The following is a 20,857-nucleotide window of genomic DNA, read 5'->3' on the forward strand; positions in this document are numbered from 1 at the left end:
TGACTCACACACACACAAACAAACAAACACACATGCCACATGTTTACTGTAGTAAATCTCCTTGCCCTGGAAATGACCTGCAGTAGAGAGACATGTCGAGCATACAATCACACACACACACACAAACAAACAAACAAACAGACACACACACACACTCTGACTCACACACACACAAACAAACAAACACACATGCCACATGTTTACTGTAGTAAATCTCCTTGCCCTGGAAATGACCTGCAGTAGAGAGACATGTCGAGCATACAATCACACCGACTTCCACATCGAACCGCCGAAAAAGAGAGGGGTGGCGTCGGCGTCAGGAGATGTTTGCGGTTAGCGTGTTTGGTGATTGCGGGCGCTGAGAGGGGTGAGCGGCGAGCTGCGCTGTGTGGTCACGGGGCACACACAGCTCCATTAGACCGCCTCACAGGGGACCCCGCGCCACTGTCTGAGTAATGACCAGCGCAAATGGAGGCCTGGTGGGGGCAGTGAAGGGGAGGGTGTGAGTTCTAGGGTGAGAGAGAGGGTCTAGGTGTGTGGGTGTGTTTGTGTATGTGTATGTTTGGTGTGTGTGTCTCTGTCTGTGTGTGTGTGTGTATTTTACAAAATATACACACACAGACAGAGACACACACACCAAACACGTGTGTGTGTGTGTGTGTGTGTATATATATATATGGATGTGTGTGTATTTGGGAGTGTGTTGGGTTTGGAACTCCGCACCACTGCCATGTCCATGGTGCTGAGTGGACAGAGCCGGCCCCATGCTGAGATGCCTTTTAATGAGAAGCTGTGCTGGCCGCTCCTGCCCCGCTCTGTGGCCGGCTGTGAACGAGGAGGAGGAGGCCGCGGCAGACGAAGAGGGCCCAGCAGCAGCAACGGGGCTGTGGAGGCCCGTTAGTGCCAGAGTGTGCAGGCTGTTAGCTTGTGGAGCTTTTTATGTTCACCAGGATGCGGTGGATGGGAGCGGATGGACCACTTATTGGGCAACATCACTAATAAGCTTTAATGACTCGCAATGTCCGCACGCAGCACACATTTTATGCATTTAATGCTTTATTTGTCAGCGCGAGAGAGAGAAAAAAACACGTTTTCAATAGTATTAGTTCACATCTTCACTTTTTAATGGCATCGATGCTAATTAAGTTCTTAGAATTCACACAAATTATCCTCAGCCTGTTGGATGAGATGTATTTCCCTGAAGTGCTCTGAACCAGATGAGTGAGTTGGTCTGAAAGCATGTGGTTTTGTCTTAAATAACCCCTGTTCTGCTGTTTCTCTCTCTCTCTCTCTCTCTCTCTCTGTACCTCTCTCTCTCTCTTTCTCTCCCTCTCTCTCTCTCTCTCTTTCTCTCCCTACTATATATATATAGTATATAGTATATATACCCTCTCTTCATCTCTCTCTCACTTTCTCTCTGTCTCTCTCTCTCCATCTCTCTCTCCCTCTCTTCATCTCTCCATCTCTCTCTCTCTCTCTTTCCCTCTTTCTCTCTCAATTAAATTTCAATTCAATTCAATTGAGCTTTATTGGCATGGCAAAAAATACAATTTGTATTGCCAAAGCATACATGTACGTAGTAGTGTGTAAAGACATAAAACAAAACATCATGCATCATACATTACTGCAACAGCTGTGTGTGTGTGTGTGTGTGTATTTGAGTTTTTGTGTGCTTCACTGATGAAGTGACTCCCTTTGTTTATGGCAAGCATCTATATATCTTGCTGCGACTCTTGCGCTCTTTTGTTCCTCGCCTAATAGTATTCTTAGACTTAGATCCTTAAAGTTTTGAAGGTCTGGATGCATTTCTCTGAATTTAGGAAAGAATTGATCTCGTATGTCTTTCCATTGGCAGCATTCAGCCAAGAAGTGAAGCTGTCTCTATGGCACCTTGGTTGCAATTGGTGCACAGCCTGTCTTCTCTGGGCAGCCAGGTTTGCCCGTGTCTGCCCTTCTCAATAGCCAGACTGTGATTGCTTAGTCTGTACCTGGTCAAGGTTTTTCTCTGTCTGGTATCAGTGACTGTGGATAGGTAGTCACTGATGCCACAGTGTACTCTCTGTTTAGGGCCAAATAACATTGAAGTTTATTTTGTCTTTTTGTTGTTTGATAAGATAAGTAATTTTGTTTTTCTTCATTTATAATTTGGTTAGGCCGAATTGTTTGAGAAAGGGTGGCAAGGTCCTGAGGCTGACTATTAGTTGTGTTAGTTGTACTATTAGTATGTGTGAGTCTCAGGACTAGCTGGATGAGGGGACTTTTTACACTCATCTCTTGGCTTTTTAGGGCTTTATAACAATAGGAGTTGGGGTCGCTTGTTTTGAGATGTTCGAAGAATTTGATAGCTCTTTTTTCAATTTTAATTAGTAAAGGGTATTGGCCTAATTCAGCCCTGCATGCATTGTTAGGTGTGTTCCTCTGTACCTTGAGGATGCTTTTACAGAACTCTGCATGCAGGGTTTCGATTGGGTGTTTGTCCCATTTTTCAAATCCATTGTACATAAGAGGACCCCACACTTCACTGCCGTATAATGAAATTGGTTCGATAACTGTTTGAAATATTTTGAGCCAGATCCGAATGGGTATGTCAAATTGAATAGTTTTTTTGATGCCATAGAAAGCCCTTCTTGCTTTCTCTTTCAAATCATTCATGGCCAAGTTGAAATTACCAGTTGAACTGATTTTTAGCCCAAGGTAGGTGTAACTTTTTACTTGTTCGATTGCATATGTACCAAGGGTTAATTTCTTTCTCTGATGTCTGGATTTTTTCTGGAAGGTTAGTATTTTTGTTTTTTGTGGGTTAATAGTCAGGGCCCAGGTCTGACAGAACTTGTGCAGGACATTTAGGTTCTGCTGTAGACCCCTCTTCTGTTGGAGACAGCAGAACCAAGTCGTCCATAAAAGGAGAAATTTGATTTCGAGTCATTTAATAGGAGGCCAGGAGCTGCTGACTGCTCGAGTCTTTTTGCTAATTCATTAATATATATATTGAAGAGGGTCGGTGATAGAGGACAGCCCTGTCTCACACCCCGTTCTTGAGTGAAGAATTCTGTTTGTTTGTTTTCAATTTTAATTGCACATTTGTTGTTTAAGTACATTGTTTTTATTATGTTGTATGCTTTTCCCCCTACACCAGATTCAATAAGTTTACAAAATAGGCCATCATTCCAAATAGAAGAATCAAAGGCCTTCTGGAAATCTACAAAGCAAGCAAATATTTTTTGTTTTATTTTGGTTTACATATTTATTTATTAAGGTTTTGTAGGGTGAAAATATGATCTGATGTTCTACATTTTGGTAAAAAAACAATTTGACTTCTACTCAGGGCATCATGCTCGATAAGGAAGTTTATTATTCTATTGTTTATTCTACAAAATAACTTCCCCAGATTATTGTTTACACAAATACCCCAGTAGTTATTAGGGTCTAATTTGTCTCCACTTTTGAAAAGGGGTGTAATGAGTCCTTCATTCCAAATATCAGGGAAGTATCCGACACTCAGAACCAAGTTGAACAGTTTTAGAATAGCCAGATGAAAATTGTGGCTTGCATTTTTAATCATTTTATTGAGGATGCCATCAGGGCCACTTGCCTTTCTTGGCTGCAAGCCTTTGAGTTTTTCTGTTAGTTCATTTTCTGTAACTGGGTAGTCTAGTGGGTTTTGATATTTATTTATTGTGTTTTCCATGTCAATCATTTTTTGGTAAATTCGGGTTTGTTCTGGGTTCATGCTGTGTTTTCCATAGAGGTTTTCAAAGTGACTTTTCCATACTCCTCCATTTTGGATGGCAAGTTCCTCATGTTGCTTTTTGTTAAGTTTATTCCAGTTATTCCAGAAATTATTTGAATTTAAAGATTCTTCAATTGTCTCTAATTGATTTTTTGTGAACTGTTCCCTCTTCTTTCTGAGTGTGTTTTTGTATTGTTTAAGCTCTTCATAATAGCTAAGGCGTAAACCAGGATTGTCGGGTTGTCTATGTTTTTTTATTTGACAGGAGCCTAAGTTTTTTTCCTCATTAATTTGCAATCTTGATCAAAGCATTTTTCCTTTTCTTGTTTATCCCTATGGGGTTTTTTGGTAGTTTTAAGATTAGAAATGGTTGCCAGGTAATGGAAAATGTTGTTTAGTTCTTCGGCTGCATGGTTACGCCCTCTTTATTATGCAGGTAAGTATATGCTAAAAATGTTTCTATTTGAGAACCCACCTTAGGTTGACAAAAAGCTTTCAGGTACTCCTCTTTGCTGTTATGGGCCCATCTGTAGGTTTCTCTAGTGCTGTACAGCATTACAGGTATGGGCCTTTTGTGTGTGTTGGTATTTTCGCTAATTTTAAGATGCATAGTAATTTGATTGTGGTCTGACAGAGGTGTTAGTGGTTTGACCGAATGCTTTGAAAGTGAATAGGTCCAAATCTGTAATCATATAATCAACTGTTGAGCAGCCAAGTGGTGAGCTGTAGGTATATCTCCCTAATGAGTCCCCTCGCACCCTACCATTGAGCAGGTAAAGACCAAGGCTTTTACAGAGCTCGATGAGAAATTTACCATTTCTATTGACTGATTTGTCAAAAGTATTACGGGCAAAGTTTACCATGTTTGATGGATAATCGCTGCCGAATATATGGTTATTACCTTCATCTGAGTTGTAGTCGGCTAAAGATCCTGTCCTGGCATTTAGGTCTCCGCAGATCAACACTTTACCCTGGGCCTGAAAGTAGTTGATCTGACTGTGGAGAGTATCAAAAGTCTCTTCATTATAGTAGGGAGATTCAGAGGGGGGAATGTACAGAGCACAGAGGAATATATCATTTGTTGTCTGCGTTAGTTTTTTGTCAATTCTAAGCCAGATATGTGATTCCTCTTTTTTGATTGTAGTAATATATTCGGCTATTTCTAATTTCAGCCAAATAATTATGCCTCCCGAATCTCTTCCACGTGTGACTTTTACATGTTTTCTGGAGGAAATGGCTATTTCACAATATCCTGTGGGACAGAGAGTCACTTCATCAGTTTTGCGCCATGTTTCTTGGAGAATTATTATATCTGTGTTTTGAATGCTTTTCTTAAATTCCAGGGCTTTAGTTTTACAACCAAAGCTAGATGAATTAATGCCCTGAATATTCTACAGTGAAACTGAAAAAGATTTCATCACACAAGTAATGTACTCTCCCTCTCCCCCTCTCTTCATCTCTCTCCATCTCTCTCTCTCTCTCTCTCTCTCTCTCTCTCTCTCTCTCTCTCTCTCCCCTGCTGTAGGAGGCCTGTCTCCAGGGCAACCTGATTGCCATTTGCCTGGAGCAGCTGAACGACCCGCACCCGTTGCTGCGCCAGTGGGTGGCCATCTGCCTGGGCCGCATCTGGCAGAACTTCGACTCGGCGCGCTGGTGCGGCGTCAGGGACAGCGCGCACGAGAAGCTCTACAGCCTGCTCTCCGACCCCATCCCTGAGGTACGGGGGCCAGCGGTCAGTGGGTAGTGGCCCCGTCCGCGCACCAGGAGACCTGGCACAGCCGCAGGGCACCACAACACCCCGCCGGCCTGTTGGAAGGATGGCAGCGTATTGTTGGCATCACCATGAGAGAGGGAGAGAGAGTGGGAGGGAGAGAGAGAGAGGGAGGGATGGATTAAGAGAGAGAGAGAGAGGGAGATGGGGGGGGGCAGAGAGAAGAGAGAGAGAGGAGCCATAGAGAAGTGAATAGGTTGACCTCTAAATGACCTTAAATTGCCCCTAGATTCACTTGAAACAGTTGAATATGTTACTCACTCTGTAGACGTGAAGGGAATCTGAACTGATTTCCCTTTAGGCTGGGCTTTGGATCTTTGCCTTGGTCGGCCATCAGCTAATAGGAGTTCTAGGAAAGGTTATTGGTGTCAAATGGTGCGAATGAGAGATGGCCTGGTTTTAACCTGGAGTAAACAGACTCCACGCTAATCAACAACGGTCACATCACTTGCAGCCGTATTGATCCTGCACTTGTAGCCGTATTTAATCTGTTTTGAGTGTTCACAGCGTATCGATCGGGCTACTCGCCAACACGGAGATATAGATGAAGTTGTAGCACGAGGCATAAAGCCCATTACGACTTCATTCTGACTTGTGCCATGTGTGTCACGTAACGAGTCTTCCTGATGAACTGGACCGAACTCCTCTTCTGTTACTCAGGGCCAGGCCTTCATCGCTCTCTCTGGCTTATCTGGGCTTTGCTCCTGTCAGACGACTGCCCCGGGGTGTGCCTGTTTATTTTTTAGGACCCCGTTTTGGAATGCGGGAGCACGCCTGTGTCAGCTGCGGGTCTCCGCTGAGGAGCCTCGGCAGAAGTTTCATCTTGATTAAACTGGACTGGGCGTCCCGTGTGTCAGGGCCACTATAAGAGAATTATTCATCCCTTCAGCAGAGGACCACTCTGTGATAAATCATGCACTCTCACCCGTTAATTGTGATCTGCCTGTTATTGAAGGCGAGCCTCTCGGAAAGATTCTCGTAAAGAGTGATTCATTATTTAGAGTCGTGGCCGTTAAATGGAGGAGGTCTCCTGGGTAATGTAGTTCTGTGAGCAGAAGGGTAAAGTTGTGTGTGTTTAATCCGCAGGTGCGCTGCGCGGCCGTCTTCGCTCTGGGGACCTTCGTGGGCAACTCAGCCGAGCGGACGGATCACTCGACCACCATCGACCACAACGTGGCCATGATGCTGGCACAGCTCATCAACGATGGCAGCCCGGTGGTCCGCAAGGTGGGTCAGCGACCTCTAGAGACAGGCTGTGCCGTACATAATGTGTGGGTGGTGGAGTACAGTATAGCACATCCATAGCATAAGGTGTACATAATGCGTGGGTGGAGGAGTGCGGTGCCTGACGCTGGTGTGTTGCGGGCCCCACAGGAGCTGGTGGTGGCGCTGAGTCACCTGGTGGTCCAGTACGAGAGCAACTTCTGCACTGTGGCCCTCCAGTTCATGGAGGAGGAGAAGAGCTACGCGGTGCCCTCGCCCGCCAACACTACAGGTACAGCCACACCAGCGCTGGACTAGGGGCTGGACATCTACACACACACACACACACACACATATACACACACACACACACACACACACACACACACACACACACACACACACACACACACACACCTCCACCTCCACTTCAATTAAAGTTTTCGTCTATTTTTCTCAGAAAGTATGCTCTGGATTGATGTTGTGTGTATTCTTGTGAAACCAGTTAGACACTGCAATTAATGACTTGACATTGACTTCATCTAATTAGAGTGGAGTGAGTAATTGAGCGTCCTTGGCATGTCTCTGAATCAGAGGGCATGTGACTGTGTTGAACTTTTCACACCCACATTTGCCTACTTTATTTCTTTTCAAGTTATCTGAACCTGACATGAATGTGTGTTGGTGGCACTATGCGCTCCAGTCTAGAGCTCAGAACCATTTGGACTGGAATGAGTTTGTGTGGGAAGGTGAGGGCACACATGCACTTGTGTGGGAAGGTGAGGGCACACATGCACTTGTGTGGGAAGGTGAGGGCACACATGCACTTGTGTGGGAAGGTGAGGGCACACATGCACTTGTGTGGGAAGGTGAGGGCACACATGCACTTGTGTGGGAAGGTGAGGGCACACATGCACTTGTGTGTGTGGGAAGGTGAGGGCACACATGCACTTGTGTGTGTGGGAAGGTGAGGGCACACATGCACTTGTGTGGGAAGGTGAGGGCACACATGCACTTGTTTGTGTGGGAAGGTGAGGGCACACATGCACTTGTTTGTGTGGGAAGGTGAGGGCACACATGCACTTGTTTGTGTGGGAAGGTGAGGGCACACATGCACTTGTGTGGGAAGGTGAGGGCACACATGCACTTGTTTGTGTGGGAAGGTGAAGGCACACATGCACTTGTGTGGGAAGGTGAAGGCACACATGCACTTGTGTGGGAAGGTGAAGGCACACATGCACTTGTTTGTGTGGGAAGGTGAGGGCACACATGCACTTGTGTGGGAAGGTGAGGGCACACATGCACTTGTTTGTGTGGGAAGGTGAGGGCACACATGCACTTGTTTGTGTGGGAAGGTGAGGGCACACATGCACTTGTGTGGGAAGGTGAGGGCACACATGCACTTGTGTGGGAAGGTGAGGGCACACATGCACTTGTGTGTGGAAGGTGAGGGCACACATGCACTTGTGTGTGTGGGAAGGTGAGGGCACACATGCACTTGTGTGTGTGGGAAGGTGAGGGCACACATGCACTTGTGTGTGTGGGAAGGTGAGGGCACACATGCACTTGTGTGGGAAGGTGAGGGCACACATGCACTTGTGTGGGAAGGTGAGGGCACACATGCACTTGTGTGGGAAGGTGAAGGCACACATGCACTTGTGTGGGAAGGTGAGGGCACACATGCACTTGTGTGTGTGGGAAGGTGAGGGCACACATGCACTAGTGTGGGAAGGTGAGGGCACACATGCACTTGTGTGTGTGGGAAGGTGAGGGCACACATGCACTTGTGTGTGTGGGAAGGTGATGGCACACATGCACTTGTGTGGGAAGGTGAGGGCACACATGCACTTGTGTGGGAAGGTGAGGGCACACATGCACTTGTGTGTGTGGGAAGGTGAGGGCACACATGCACTTGTGTGTGTGGGAAGGTGAGGGCACACATGCACTTGTGTGGCAGTAGCTTGTCCTGGCTTCACTGCTGCTGTCGTTTTCTCCCTCTGCCTCCCCAGAGCCGGGGAATCTGACCCCAGTGAAGGACAGCCCGGCCATCCCCCGCCTGCGCTCGGTCAACTCCTACACCAACATCCGTGCCGCCACCACCGCACGCAACCTCAACAAGAGCCTCCAGAACCTCAACCTCAACGAAGAAGGTGAGGCTCACGACAGGGGCAGCAGTCAGAGTTCAACACACACACACACACACACACACAGATAACCAATATAAGGAACTTCAACAACAAAGAGGGGGCATACAGACTTGGCCTCAGATCAGATCATCTGATGTGCAATCACACAACTGTTGTGTTGTGCCTTTGATATCAGAAGCTTTTATCTCAATTAGCTGACCGCACATATCATCAGTGCTATTAGTTGCGTTGACACGCTTAAATCTACAGTTGGAACAAAGCATCTCCATACATTATGAAGTCATAAACTACCGTATGTAGTACCTCCCAGAATGCCAATAATTGTGAGCAACATGTTTTTATTTTCCTTTTCCTCAGAATACATTTGCTCATTGATCATTTACAATAAATCACCAATAGATTATTTTTTCTACCTGTTCAACTTTAGCTGAGGTGCCGATAATTCTGGAGGGTACTGTACATGCTCACACACACACACACACACACACACACACACCCCTATGTGACATTTCACTGAGAGGAAATTGCTTAGATTTCTTGTGCTCAAGGCTTGCAAAGTCATTTTTTAATGCGCTAATCAAACCGCCTTGAGAAAATGGTCGTCCCCACCCCACCTCCCCCCGTAGTCGCCGAGCGACAGGTGGTCAGCATGAGCCGCCGCAGATGCCCAGGGAGCGCTGGGGAGTTCGTTTTGATGGGAGGCTCTTTCGTTCGGATTTACGCATGGATGAGAAGAGTTTGTTTTCACATCACATTCTATTGATTTCTGCCTTAGCCCTTCAAAGCCCTGTTCTTGACAATAGACTCTGGTCACAAACGGCGCTTTAGGGAGAGGCTGATTCCCCTGAACGCAGGCCAGACACTGCAGTTGTTTATCATCATCATCATCTGCCGAGCAGTGTAGGCATACATGTACGTTGCCTTCTGTCAGAGGTAATCTGAGGATCTTGCTCGATGTCTAACTATTTGAAAGTGTATTACCTTTGGAGCTAAACAAACACAATTATCATTCACTCCATGCCAGCTCACCTGGATGGCAATCTAAACTGATGAAGAAGATAAGACAGTGTCTGATTAGTTTGTTTCCATTGGTGCTCTGCTCCATGCTGGGCCTGGCTGTTCATAAGTCATGTTAGGGTAGCCGCTGCTTCTTAAACAGAGAAAGGCAATGCCTGCCCAGTGCCCACACAGCGTCTTCTGTCCAGGCTCCACTGGTTTATGTGTTATGTTGGGCTTTAATCAGCAAAGTTGAGAAGAAGACTTGCAAAGACATAAAACATTGAAGAGAGCCTTTGTCAAATATTTTCTGTAATCATGGGATATTCTCTGCATCCTAACAGGGAAGTCTAGCTGAGATGAGTGTGTCAGCCTTTGAAGCTTGTTAGGCCTTTTTCACCAACTTGGTGCTGGTTTCTAATCTCAAACTGTTTGACGCAAACAGTTGACTGGTGTCAGTGGCAAAAAACTGTCACTGGTATGGCCACCCTAAATGCTGGTCCAAAAGTTAGAACTGCAGACAGTGGTGGCTGTGGAAGAGGCTACTGCAAGAAGTTACAGTCAAAGGGGAGGCTGCCAAGTTTGCTTGCGAACAGTTTTACTGTGGCTGAAATATGAACTGGTTATCAAAAAGGTGCCTAGAAAGATTTGGCCCTGCACTGTTATCATCCTGGTGGGAAAGAAACTGTGTGTTTTTATTTTTTTCCTCAGCTGGTATTACAACATTGTAAATCCTCCTGAACGATTTGGAGAAAATATCTAATTGTTATTTTTCTGACTGATATTGGGATTTGTTTTGCGATATACCAGTAAGACTCAGTTCAAGATTCACTATAAAATACATGTGATGAATTACCAATTATGACAACATCAAGTTCAAGTTCAAATAGTTTATTGTCATGTACTAATGAAATAAATTTTAATGAAAATTAATGAAAAAAGTAATGAAATTCCATGGGCTCAATAGCCAGCTCAATCAAACTGCTTAATCCACTTATCCAAGGGTGAAAATGAAATATTTATACTATAAAATAATATAAATATGTTTTAAGATGGGCCACATCTGATTAGTTTGCATGCAAAGGTGTCCCTGATTGATGAGTATGACTGTCTGTCACACAAGGACGACATGAATTTAAAAAAACATTATTGAACATTGGGTCAGAGTCGCTGGCTGCTCAATTAAATGCAGCCTTTGCATTTTGCATAAGTGCATCAGAAATTGGGATTCTGATTTTGATTAACTGAGCTCTAATTCCTCCCATCACAATTCTGTGTCAATCTAGCAGACCATCATGTCTTCTCTGTCAGTCCCGCATCCTTGCGTCCTGATGGGTGGGCAGCTCCAGGCCTGGTCTAAAAAGGCTTCTCCAGTGTGGCTTTGTTGTGCTCACACTCACCCAGGTGGATGGTTGTATAGTTGGGGAACATAATGAGATACATTGAAACCTGGTCCAGTAGACCAACCCCCATGAGACCAAATGCACAAACACACACAGTCCATTTCCCCCCACTGATGACCAGTCACTGTAGATGTTCCATTTCCCCCCACTGATGACCAGTCTCTGTAGATGTTCCTACATGGGTGTTGGATGTAGCTCTCACACAGGGGTCTCAGGTGTTGTGATGAAGTGCCCTCACTCTATGGTGGAGTGTGGCACCATTAGTCTTTTAGCCTTTGGGAATGTGGGCTGCTACATTCTCATGTGTATGTATGTACAGCTAATAACCGTGTGTGTTTGCTTGTGCGTGTGTGTGCGTGCTTGCGTGCTTGTGCGTGTGTGTGTGTCGCGTGTGCGGCGTGTCAGGCGTGTCGCGTAGCGTGGTGTGTGTGTGTGTCTGGCGTGCGCAGCGCGTGCGTGCGTCGCGTCGTCGCGTCGTCGTGTGTGTGTGTGTGTGTGTGTGTGTGTGTGTGCGCGCGCTCTCGCCCCCTGCAGGTGGTCCGGTGGTCTTCTCCCCGGGGAACTTGAGCACCAGCAGCAGCGCCAGCAGCACGTTGGGCAGCCCGGACAACGACGAGTACATCCTGTCCTTCGAGACCATCGACAAGATGAGGAGGGTCAGCTCCTACTCCTCCCTCAACTCCCTCATCGGTGAGTGCGGCAGGCCACGGCCCCAACGCAGGGCCATGTGGGGGGATTAGGTGGGATGTGGGGGTAACTTTGTGGTGGATAGAAGGGTCTGTCCAGTCTATCAGAGACTGGCTGTCCAGGCCGATCTGGAGCAGCCTGCCCCCTCATGGAGAAAGACTTGGGGAGACATAGAGTAAAGATGATGATGATGACGATGGGCAGGCGTGTGTAGTGGTTGGGTGCGGACCAAGGAGCGGAATGCTCGGAGCTGAGCAGCAGCGCTTGAGAGGAAGTAAGACTCCAGCTGTTGCCGGGGGCATCGGGGAGGAGTTTGAGAGGGAGAGAGCATGTATTATAGAGGCCAGGAGGATGGGGGGGGCCTCTCAGACTGGAAGTGCTTTTGCTTCTTGGAAGTCTACTTATTTTTCCACTCAGCCCTGTGCTGTGATTGGCAGTTAGCCTGATGTGCTCTGGCGTGCTTTGAGTTCTGTTTGTGCATGTTTGTGTGTGTGTTGTAGGTCTTAGTCAGGAAACCATTTATTCAACACCAGCCCTCTCCAGGGAGAACGTGAAACCTCACCAGGGTTAGGAATGCCCTGTTTGTTGTGGCGGCTGCTGCTGCTACTGCTGCTGCCAACGCTGTCTGGCTTCACCCAGTTCCCAACAGCACAGCACCTGCCTAGGGCTCTAACATCAGTCACCAGTACAGCAGTACACTGCTGTAGAGCAGTTGAGCACAGAGCCTCATCGAATGAAATCCCATGCTGAGAATTAACAAGGCTGCAATGTAGAACCTTGAACTTGCAGTTAAAAGTCAAGTCTTGAAATTCACCATTGGAGTATTGTTTTGAAATGGAATGTCCATTCTGTGGGTTAGATGTGTTTCTGTGGGTTAGATGTGCTTCTGAGGGTTAGATGTGCTTCTGTGGGTTGTGCACAAAACTCTTTTGTTTAGGTCTCTGCAGTCTTGATAAAAATTACTTATTTTTTGAGGAGTGTACACTCCGCTATTTACTCGGAAAGGAACAATAAAATGGGCTGTTATTTTGCTCGCTGAAAGCCTCCAGGAAGACGACACTTTTAAGATGCTGTGCTCTTTCCCACGGGGGAGATGTGCTGCAGACGCACTGCAGTGAGGCTCCCCTACCACTCTGCACACTCTGGAGTTAAGCATGCTGCTAAACTTGTGCAGATGAACTTTGCTTCTGAGGACATGGCTGCTCTGAAAGGTCACACACACACACGCACACGCACACGCACAGCCTGATGCTGCGGCAGTGCTGAGCAGTAGGCCCAGTGGTGAGCAGCAGGCTTTTAAGAGGCGGCCGCAGCCCTGCGCACGAGATGGCCCCACGCTCTCCCCACCCTCTCCCAGAGGAGAGCCACCGCCAACCAGCACACTACTGCGGCACTGTCAACACAGTACAAACACAGAGTGCACAGCAATGCATCTGTGAAGGAGGCTTATGTAAGCTACGCCCAGAGCAGTTCCTCCTATGCACCATTGATGTCAAAGTATGTCAAATGTTTATTTGATGTGGAGTGTTCATGAAATATTGATATACTAACCAAGAAACAATATACCAATATCAATGATAATTATAATAATGTAATTATAATGATGTCATGTAATGTAGTTGAGTCAAAGAGAAGCTGAACAGTGGAGGGCTAGTAGATGTAGCCAGTTTCTTGGCTGTCCACAATGATGGACTCTCCTGCTCCTTGCTCGGTGTCCACTCAGGGTGGCAGGATGACCAGGAGCCAGGACCAGCTGTGGCAACAACAACAACAACAACAACAACAAGTTAGTCACTAGCCACCGCACCGGTGACGGAAATGACTGGTGGGAAAAATATGTGGTGCGGAGATGGAGTGTCATCTGAGGTCATTTATAGCGCCAGCCGGACAATCAAGCTCTATAGTAGCCCATTGTAATCCTCATAACTATTAAAACAGTCAAAATTACTAACGTTTCCTGCGGCAGTAAGACCTGTGTGGTTACGTTTCCGGCTCCAGCACCTGTGCTAATTCACACACGCACGCACACACACACACACACACACACACTGCTGCATGGTCTAATGGGGCTTATAAGCCCACAGCATCTGCGGCGGCGGCGGCAGTGCATTTCTCTGGCTCTTAGCCAGGCAGCGTGGCGGATTAGCCCTTGTGTCTAAGCACACACATGAGAACGGCCTCATTAGCATCAGTGAGGGGAGATCAGCCATTGAGGAATGGGGAGGTGAATCTCTTATTACAGCCGGCTCCCCAGACGCCCCCCGATGCCGCCACTCTGCAGCACAGCGCTGCATTAGACTGTACTCTTTCAATCAGATTTGGATTAAAGGCTCAATCCATCAATAGCGGGGGGGGTGGCTGCCTCTATAGGAGATGGCCGCCTCTATAGGAGATGGCCATATAGATCTTGCGCATCTCGTGCTGGTGGAGGGTTGAAATGTATGTGTTGGATCATAATCAGTGCCACTGTCATGTCTCGCTGTTGCTCTTTCCCTCCTCATCACCAGTGGCAACATGGCCTCCATTTAGCTTCATCTGCACAACAATACAGTACAGCCGCCATTTTAGATTTGTGAATAATGCGCCAGTGGTCTTGACCTGGGAGAGAGTGCTTACGACATGGCCAATTAATTTACAAAAAGCCCGTCCATTTCCATTCAGCTGGCTCCACTACACATGTGTCAGTGCATTTCCGAGGCTTTTATACGTGAGAGGAGGTGAGGAGTCTGAGTGGCACTTTTCTGCAGTGATATCCTCCGTCTCATAAAGGAGTATGGATTTCACTCGGACGAGTGGACGTGGGTGTGATAAACTCATTTTGTAGTAGACATTTCACCGCCAGCTTGCACTTTTCTGCAGCGCAGGAACAAATAAAGAGAATGATTCACCAAGAAGTGAAACCGCAATTGTGCTCAGCATATATAGTCATGAAAGAATGAAACCTGGCGTTGTGCAGAAGGTAAATTGCACTCCAGTATTGATGTATTGATCGGTTGCAAAGTTTGTATGAATGAAATGGTAAGACATTCTTTAGTATTTCTGGGCTGCCTTGGATGTGTTGGTGTCACCATAATCCTCAAAACAGTGGTGTATTACCAGCATATTGTCAAGTAGGTGTCCCATCCAAGTTCTCCCTCCCAATCTCTGAGGGTGATGGTCTCATATGAGATGTTGTCGAGCACGGGCTAATCTCATCCGTGGTGGTGAGCGTGACCTTGTGCAGGCTGCTGCTGGCGTCGCTGGCTAACCTCATCCCAAATCACCTGGCCTTCACCCTCCATCAGCTCCTCTCTCTCTCTCTCTCTCTCTCTCTCTCTCTCTCTCTCTCTCTCTCTCTCTCTCTTCATTCCCTCATTCCACTTGTTCCCATCTCTGCCATCTTTTCTCCCCACACCCTTTTTGTTACTCCTGTAATCAGCTCTTGTATTGCCCCCCCACACACACACACACACACACACACACACACACACACACACACCACCCCTTCAGACTAGCATGTTGTTCCCTCCTGTCTGCCTCTCTCCCATTCTTCCTGTCCTCCTCTCTACTGCTCGTTACCTTCCTTTGTAATGTTTTTTTAAAAACATTACAAAATGTTTTTGTTTGTCTTTCATGATTTGCACAGTTGTTAAAATTTGACGGTCTGATGCAGTAAAAGTCTTTTTGGTGAAATTTCAAACTCTTTCCCTCCCTCCTTTCTCCTCCATTCCTCTATCCCCCTCTCTCTCTCTCCGTCTCTGCGTGTCTTCTCCGTTCCTCTATCCCCTCTCTCTCTCTCTCTCTCTCTCTCCGTCTCTGCGTGTCTATCTGAGGTGTGTCCCAGCAGTCCTTACATAACCTCTCTTCTCTGCAGTTAGCATACACAATAGCACAGGAGGAGGCCGATGCTAGCCTGCCGCTCTGTGGGTGATCTAAAGTGAACACGGGCAACTAGCGGGTAGTTACAAGTGTGTTCTGTTTCTGCTCTATGACCTGAAAGCACGAAAGAGTGAGCACTTCTGAGCTTTCAAGTGGTTTATTTGCAGGACATAAGAGGCAACCAAACAGCAACTTTTCTGTAGTGCTGGACTTGTTGAACACTTGTAGCGCAAGCCAGGACTGTTGAGCTCCTAAGTGGGAATTAGGCCACACAGGTCCCCTTACTCAACCATCTCCGGGGCCTTCATCCTGCCCAGCGTGAAATCCTAATTCATTTGCAGTTTCTTTTACTGCTCTCGTTGTTACATGCCTTTACTATCAGTCGTAATTTGTCATGTAGAAGGGTTTTGAAGAGAGAGAGAGGGGGAGCAGATAGAGGTAGGGAGGGGTAGAGGATGGAGGGAGGGAGGGAGGGAGGGAGGGAAGGGTAGAGGTGGTGGCGGTAGCACTGATGATCAGTGGGGGGGAGAGGAGGAAGTCCCCAGAGATGGAGTTCAAGAAGCTCTCTGGATCGAGTATGTGCTAGTCATCGCACACGCAGTGAATGCCAATGACTCGGGGCGCGTTCCTCTGCTACAAACCCCCCCCCCCACCCCACCCCACCAGCTCCTACAGTAAACAACTCCATGGGGGGGTGGATGTGAAGCTGTCAGCGCTACAGCCAGCGCCACCGTGGGGGGGCCCGGAGACAGATCCACACAGGCAAACCCAAGCTGACAGATGCTGAGAAGCATGTTGGCGGATCAGCTCACCGCAAAAAAAGAGAAAAGCAAAAACACAAAAAGTAACAGAACAAGGGGCAATATTTACCAGTTGACGAGAAGAAGGCGAAACGAGTTGGAACTCCTCTTGGTGTCAGAGAGCCACCAGGGGACACGGCTCAGTGATGGAAATGAGTGACGGGCGTTCAACGTGCTTCAAAAGCACAAAAAGTCGATCACTTGTGGGGGAGGGTGTGTGTGTGTGTGTGTGTGTGTGTGTGTGTGTGTGTGTGTGTGTGTGTGTGTGTTGGGGCATTTATGCAGGGGAACGAGCGAGCAAAGGAATGTTAATGTCACCTCAAAATGGTGGAGCGCTCCCCGGAGAGAACGTAAAATGTCAGTCAGGCCTCAACCTGTTGCCCTGCGAGACGTGGCGTGGCGTGCGGTGCGTAATGATTTCTGTTCGTGATAATGATGCCTAATGATGGCTTCGGCCCTGACATCCGTCACATTCAGAAGAGGGATGATTCGCCCGCACTGAGTGCCTCTGCAGTTCATTTTTCTCTCTGCCAGTAGCTGTGTGTAGTCTCACTTTGATGTTGAATTTGATACACCAAACAAGTGACACATTTCCTAAACAAATAGGCTTGGTCGATTTATTTGGTTTTATTTACCAAATTAATCAGAGGAGTTCCACAACTCTGAAGATGTATCTTTATTTTTTGTGTTGACGAATCAGAAGGTTGACATGGAATGAGATGAAGATGGGATCACATCAGTATGAAATAAATCTCCTGAACACCAACGCTTACTCAAAAGAGTTTTACCTTCTATGGACCGTTCCTAGAACTTCACAACTCTCTACTCAAATCTGTTGTCATATCTGTCACAAAGTGAACTTGATGCTCCTGATCTAAAAGCGTCCCCCAAACGTCTGTCTTTTCAGGTGTGTCGTTCAACAGCGTCTACACCCAGATCTGGAGGGTCCTCTTGCACTTAGCGGCCGACCCCTTCCCCGAGGTGTCCGACCTGGCCATGAAGGTCCTCAACAGCATCGCGTACAAGGTAATGAGAGATCTGCGCCTCCTCAGCACTCTCCCTGCACAGGCCCCATCTCCACACACACACACACACACACACACACACACACACCACACAGGCACCATCTCCACACACACACACACACACACACACACACACACACACACACACAGACATGCCACACTGGCTCCATCTCCACACACACACCCAGACATGCCACACTGGCAGCCCTCTTGGCTCTCTACGCCTCCACAAGCCGTTAGTATTGTGAAAATGCAATTAAATGACAATGGCTCCCCAAAGGCCCGTGTGTGTGTGTGTGTGTGTGTGCAGGGTGCAGCGAGCTCACTCATAAGTTAAAGGGGTAATAACCACAAGCGGCTTCCCCCTTCTCCGTCTTGTTTTATCTCCTCTGCTGACATCGACAGTCCCCACGTCGCCCGCGGGGCCCCTCGTCGCTGCTTTAAGACCCCCTGCCGGCCGCAGCGGTGCCGGTCGTGCCACGGCTCCAGCGCTAGCAGGCGGCTAATGAATTACCCGAGCAGAGCAAAAGGGGGTGTGGGGGTGTCCTGCGGTGCCTCCGCTGTCTCAGGGCTCGTCCCGAGGATGCTGCACTGCGCCACGGACGCCAGCGAGATGCTCGGCTCTCTGAGGGGCAGCGGTGGGTCTCCACCCTTCTGCTGCTGAGTGTGGCGGGAGAGGGTCCTCTGTTCTTCTAGCAAGTCGTCGAGAGTTGAGAGAGGTCAAATTCAGCTACCTTTCTGAACGTATACTTTGGTGACATTTTGGACTGGATCCCATTGCTGACATAAATATAACCTACCTTCCCATTGGTTTTAAAACTAGCCTCAAGCAGAAGTTTTTGTTGGAGTCCATTAATAGGATCTCTGCACTGTATCTAAGAGTGTGATGCATACTGTATTGCATTGACACTTAAGATTTAGTTTTTTAGATCTTTCTCTTCCTCCTTTAAAAACACTGTTGATTTTTCTCTCCCAGTGGCTCTCCCCATAACTTTCACATGAGCTGTCTGGTGTATGTTTCATGTGTCAAACCCAAAAGAAATGACATCAAACTTGAGTCAGTGAATGAATCAGAGAGAGGTTTAGCCAGAGATCCTCACCTCGTGTTTCCCGCTCCTTTGATCTTGCGCTTTGAGGCGCTCTGAGAGCGGAGAGACGAACACGCCGCCTCTCCTCTCAGAGATCTAAGATGGCGTAGTCCGGAGGCCGAGGGCGTGCCGCCACACAGTTCATCTGCAGTAAAACAACCCATCTCCCTTTGTTCCGTGACCTAAGTAACAGGCCAACAGCTGAGGAAATTCCCCAGTCGGATCACCTGGCCTGAACTAAAGGGACTAATGGGAAGCGATGACTTAGGTTTGTTTATCGATAATGATCAGGGAAGCCTTTCCTTCTGAGGTAGGTTTGTTTATCGATAATGATAAGGGAAGCCTTTTCTTTCTGAGGTAGGTTTGTTTATCGATAATGATAAGGGAAGCCTTTCCTTCTGAGGAAAGGCTTCGATCATGATAAGGGAAGCCTTTCCTTCTGAGCATAGCACAAATTTGTGCTTGAACTCTCGTCAGTGTGTCACACCTCTGGTGAGCTGCACTTCAAAGGCACGTGCGAAGCAGGGAAGCCGTCTAATCTTACCAGCTGCCTCCACAGATCAGGCTCGGCACACGAGAGAGAGAGAGACAAAAGGGAGACGGTTTATACATGCAGCGTCATGGAGATGTGGACCGACTTTCTATTTTCAGGGCCAGTGATTGTTCTGTTTTTTGTTTTTTTGTTTTTAAGTGGGACATTAAGGTGTCTCCTCATTAAAAGTTTATTTTTGTAGGATTTTTGTCAGTGCATTAATTGTCAAATTGGAAGGCAGTTAATTGGATTTTCACTTGAGTTGAAATGTGTTGGTGCTGGCATGGAACAGTTTTCTACTTCAGCCCGAGTATAATCTGAATGCCAGTGCTCGTTCTCTTCTGGAAACTTGCGTTTACTCATGCTAATTAGAATACATTCATACTCAGATTAAGTTCACCGTATCATAACAATTTGTTCCCAAGTCAGTGTTAATTAGGTAGGATGCTCCCTGTTAGTGTCAGCTGGTGCCTACCATGAATTAATTAACCTTTAAAAACAAGAAAACATAATATGGAACTATCTTTGTTATGTTATGCATGTTAAAATTGAAAAACTTTTTGTCATCAAATTATTCCTCATAAAATAATCTTGTAGGATTTGCCATTTTCCCCACACCTTTTATCTTTAAACCAATAGCCTGTTGGATCTTAACCATACGTGACTACCACCATGAAACTCCATCTTACACCGCCCTTCTTAGAGATGAACACTGTCATTTTCACGTTGATGGACAACGTGATAACGTTAATGAACACAAACGCGCACAAACAAAAGTGCTGCTTTTCACGTCGTTGAATTGCACACCCTTTCCCCAGTTGGGAAGACCCAGTGATAAAAATGTTTTCGGTACAGCTTAATTTGCCAAGGCCTTTAATTGATGAATAAATAAACAGGTGCACTTTTGAGAAAGAACAGCCTGTACAGTGCCCAGGAAACTACACTGGGATTGGCAATAAACCCTGACCGTAATAAAAAACAATTATACTCCTCTCTTAGTCTTAACCCTCCCACTGCACAGCAGGAGGAAAACAACCTCGCTACCCTCTTACTTGAGAGATGTAGAGGCCCTCCCTCCCCCAGCATTGACTAGAGGACTGACTAGAGTCAGTGCTGCATATGCCAGTGACTTGGTGTGCCTGATTGTTAATTTTTGAAAAAATTCTTTAAAATACACATTTTTACATGTATTTTTATTGTTTTTAAAAGACACTTCGGTCAAGTAGAAAGGAACATTGAAAATAATTTAAGTGGGGAAGATGTTTGTAATTGTAGCCTATGTAAAGCCTCCAAATGCAGTTATTATTTTTCATATTTTTATTCTAGTGTAACACCCTCACTGCCTTAATGTCTTCATAGAATTTAAGTGTCTAGGTTTCTGTATTTCATCCTTGTGCTCTCCGATATCTCTATCTGTACTCACACGAGCCCTTGTATCCTCTTGCCATCAGTATTCATTAGTTCTATAGACTGCTAATGCAATGCCAAACAGAGTTACCCGATATCACAGCCAAAAAAGAAGCGGCTAAGGTGAAGTCAACGATGAACAAACCCCTCTTGCTGCCAAGCACATCTCACACTTTGCATTGGAAATGTGCCAATGAAATATTTAAGAGC

The 20,857-nt window shown here is 46.8% G+C and overlaps 1 protein-coding gene across 9 annotated transcripts in view; it reads left to right on the forward strand.

The window, feature by feature from the left end:
• rptor (regulatory associated protein of MTOR, complex 1) overlaps window positions 1-20,857 on the forward strand; it is a 151,358-nt gene that overhangs the window by 106,475 nt on the left and 24,026 nt on the right. For all 9 annotated transcript variants that reach the window (XM_048247335.1, XM_048247337.1, XM_048247340.1 and 6 more), the window contains exons 17-22: window positions 5,256-5,447; window positions 6,588-6,728; window positions 6,876-6,996; window positions 8,714-8,854; window positions 11,785-11,940; window positions 17,503-17,621. In XM_048247335.1, coding sequence (XP_048103292.1) covers window positions 5,256-5,447; window positions 6,588-6,728; window positions 6,876-6,996; window positions 8,714-8,854; window positions 11,785-11,940; window positions 17,503-17,621 — 870 coding nt within the window. The remainder of the gene's footprint in view (window positions 1-5,255; window positions 5,448-6,587; window positions 6,729-6,875; window positions 6,997-8,713; window positions 8,855-11,784; window positions 11,941-17,502; window positions 17,622-20,857) is intronic.

Source organism: Alosa alosa, chromosome 7, assembly GCF_017589495.1.
Source record: "Alosa alosa isolate M-15738 ecotype Scorff River chromosome 7, AALO_Geno_1.1, whole genome shotgun sequence".
NCBI lineage: Eukaryota > Metazoa > Chordata > Actinopteri > Clupeiformes > Clupeidae > Alosa > Alosa alosa.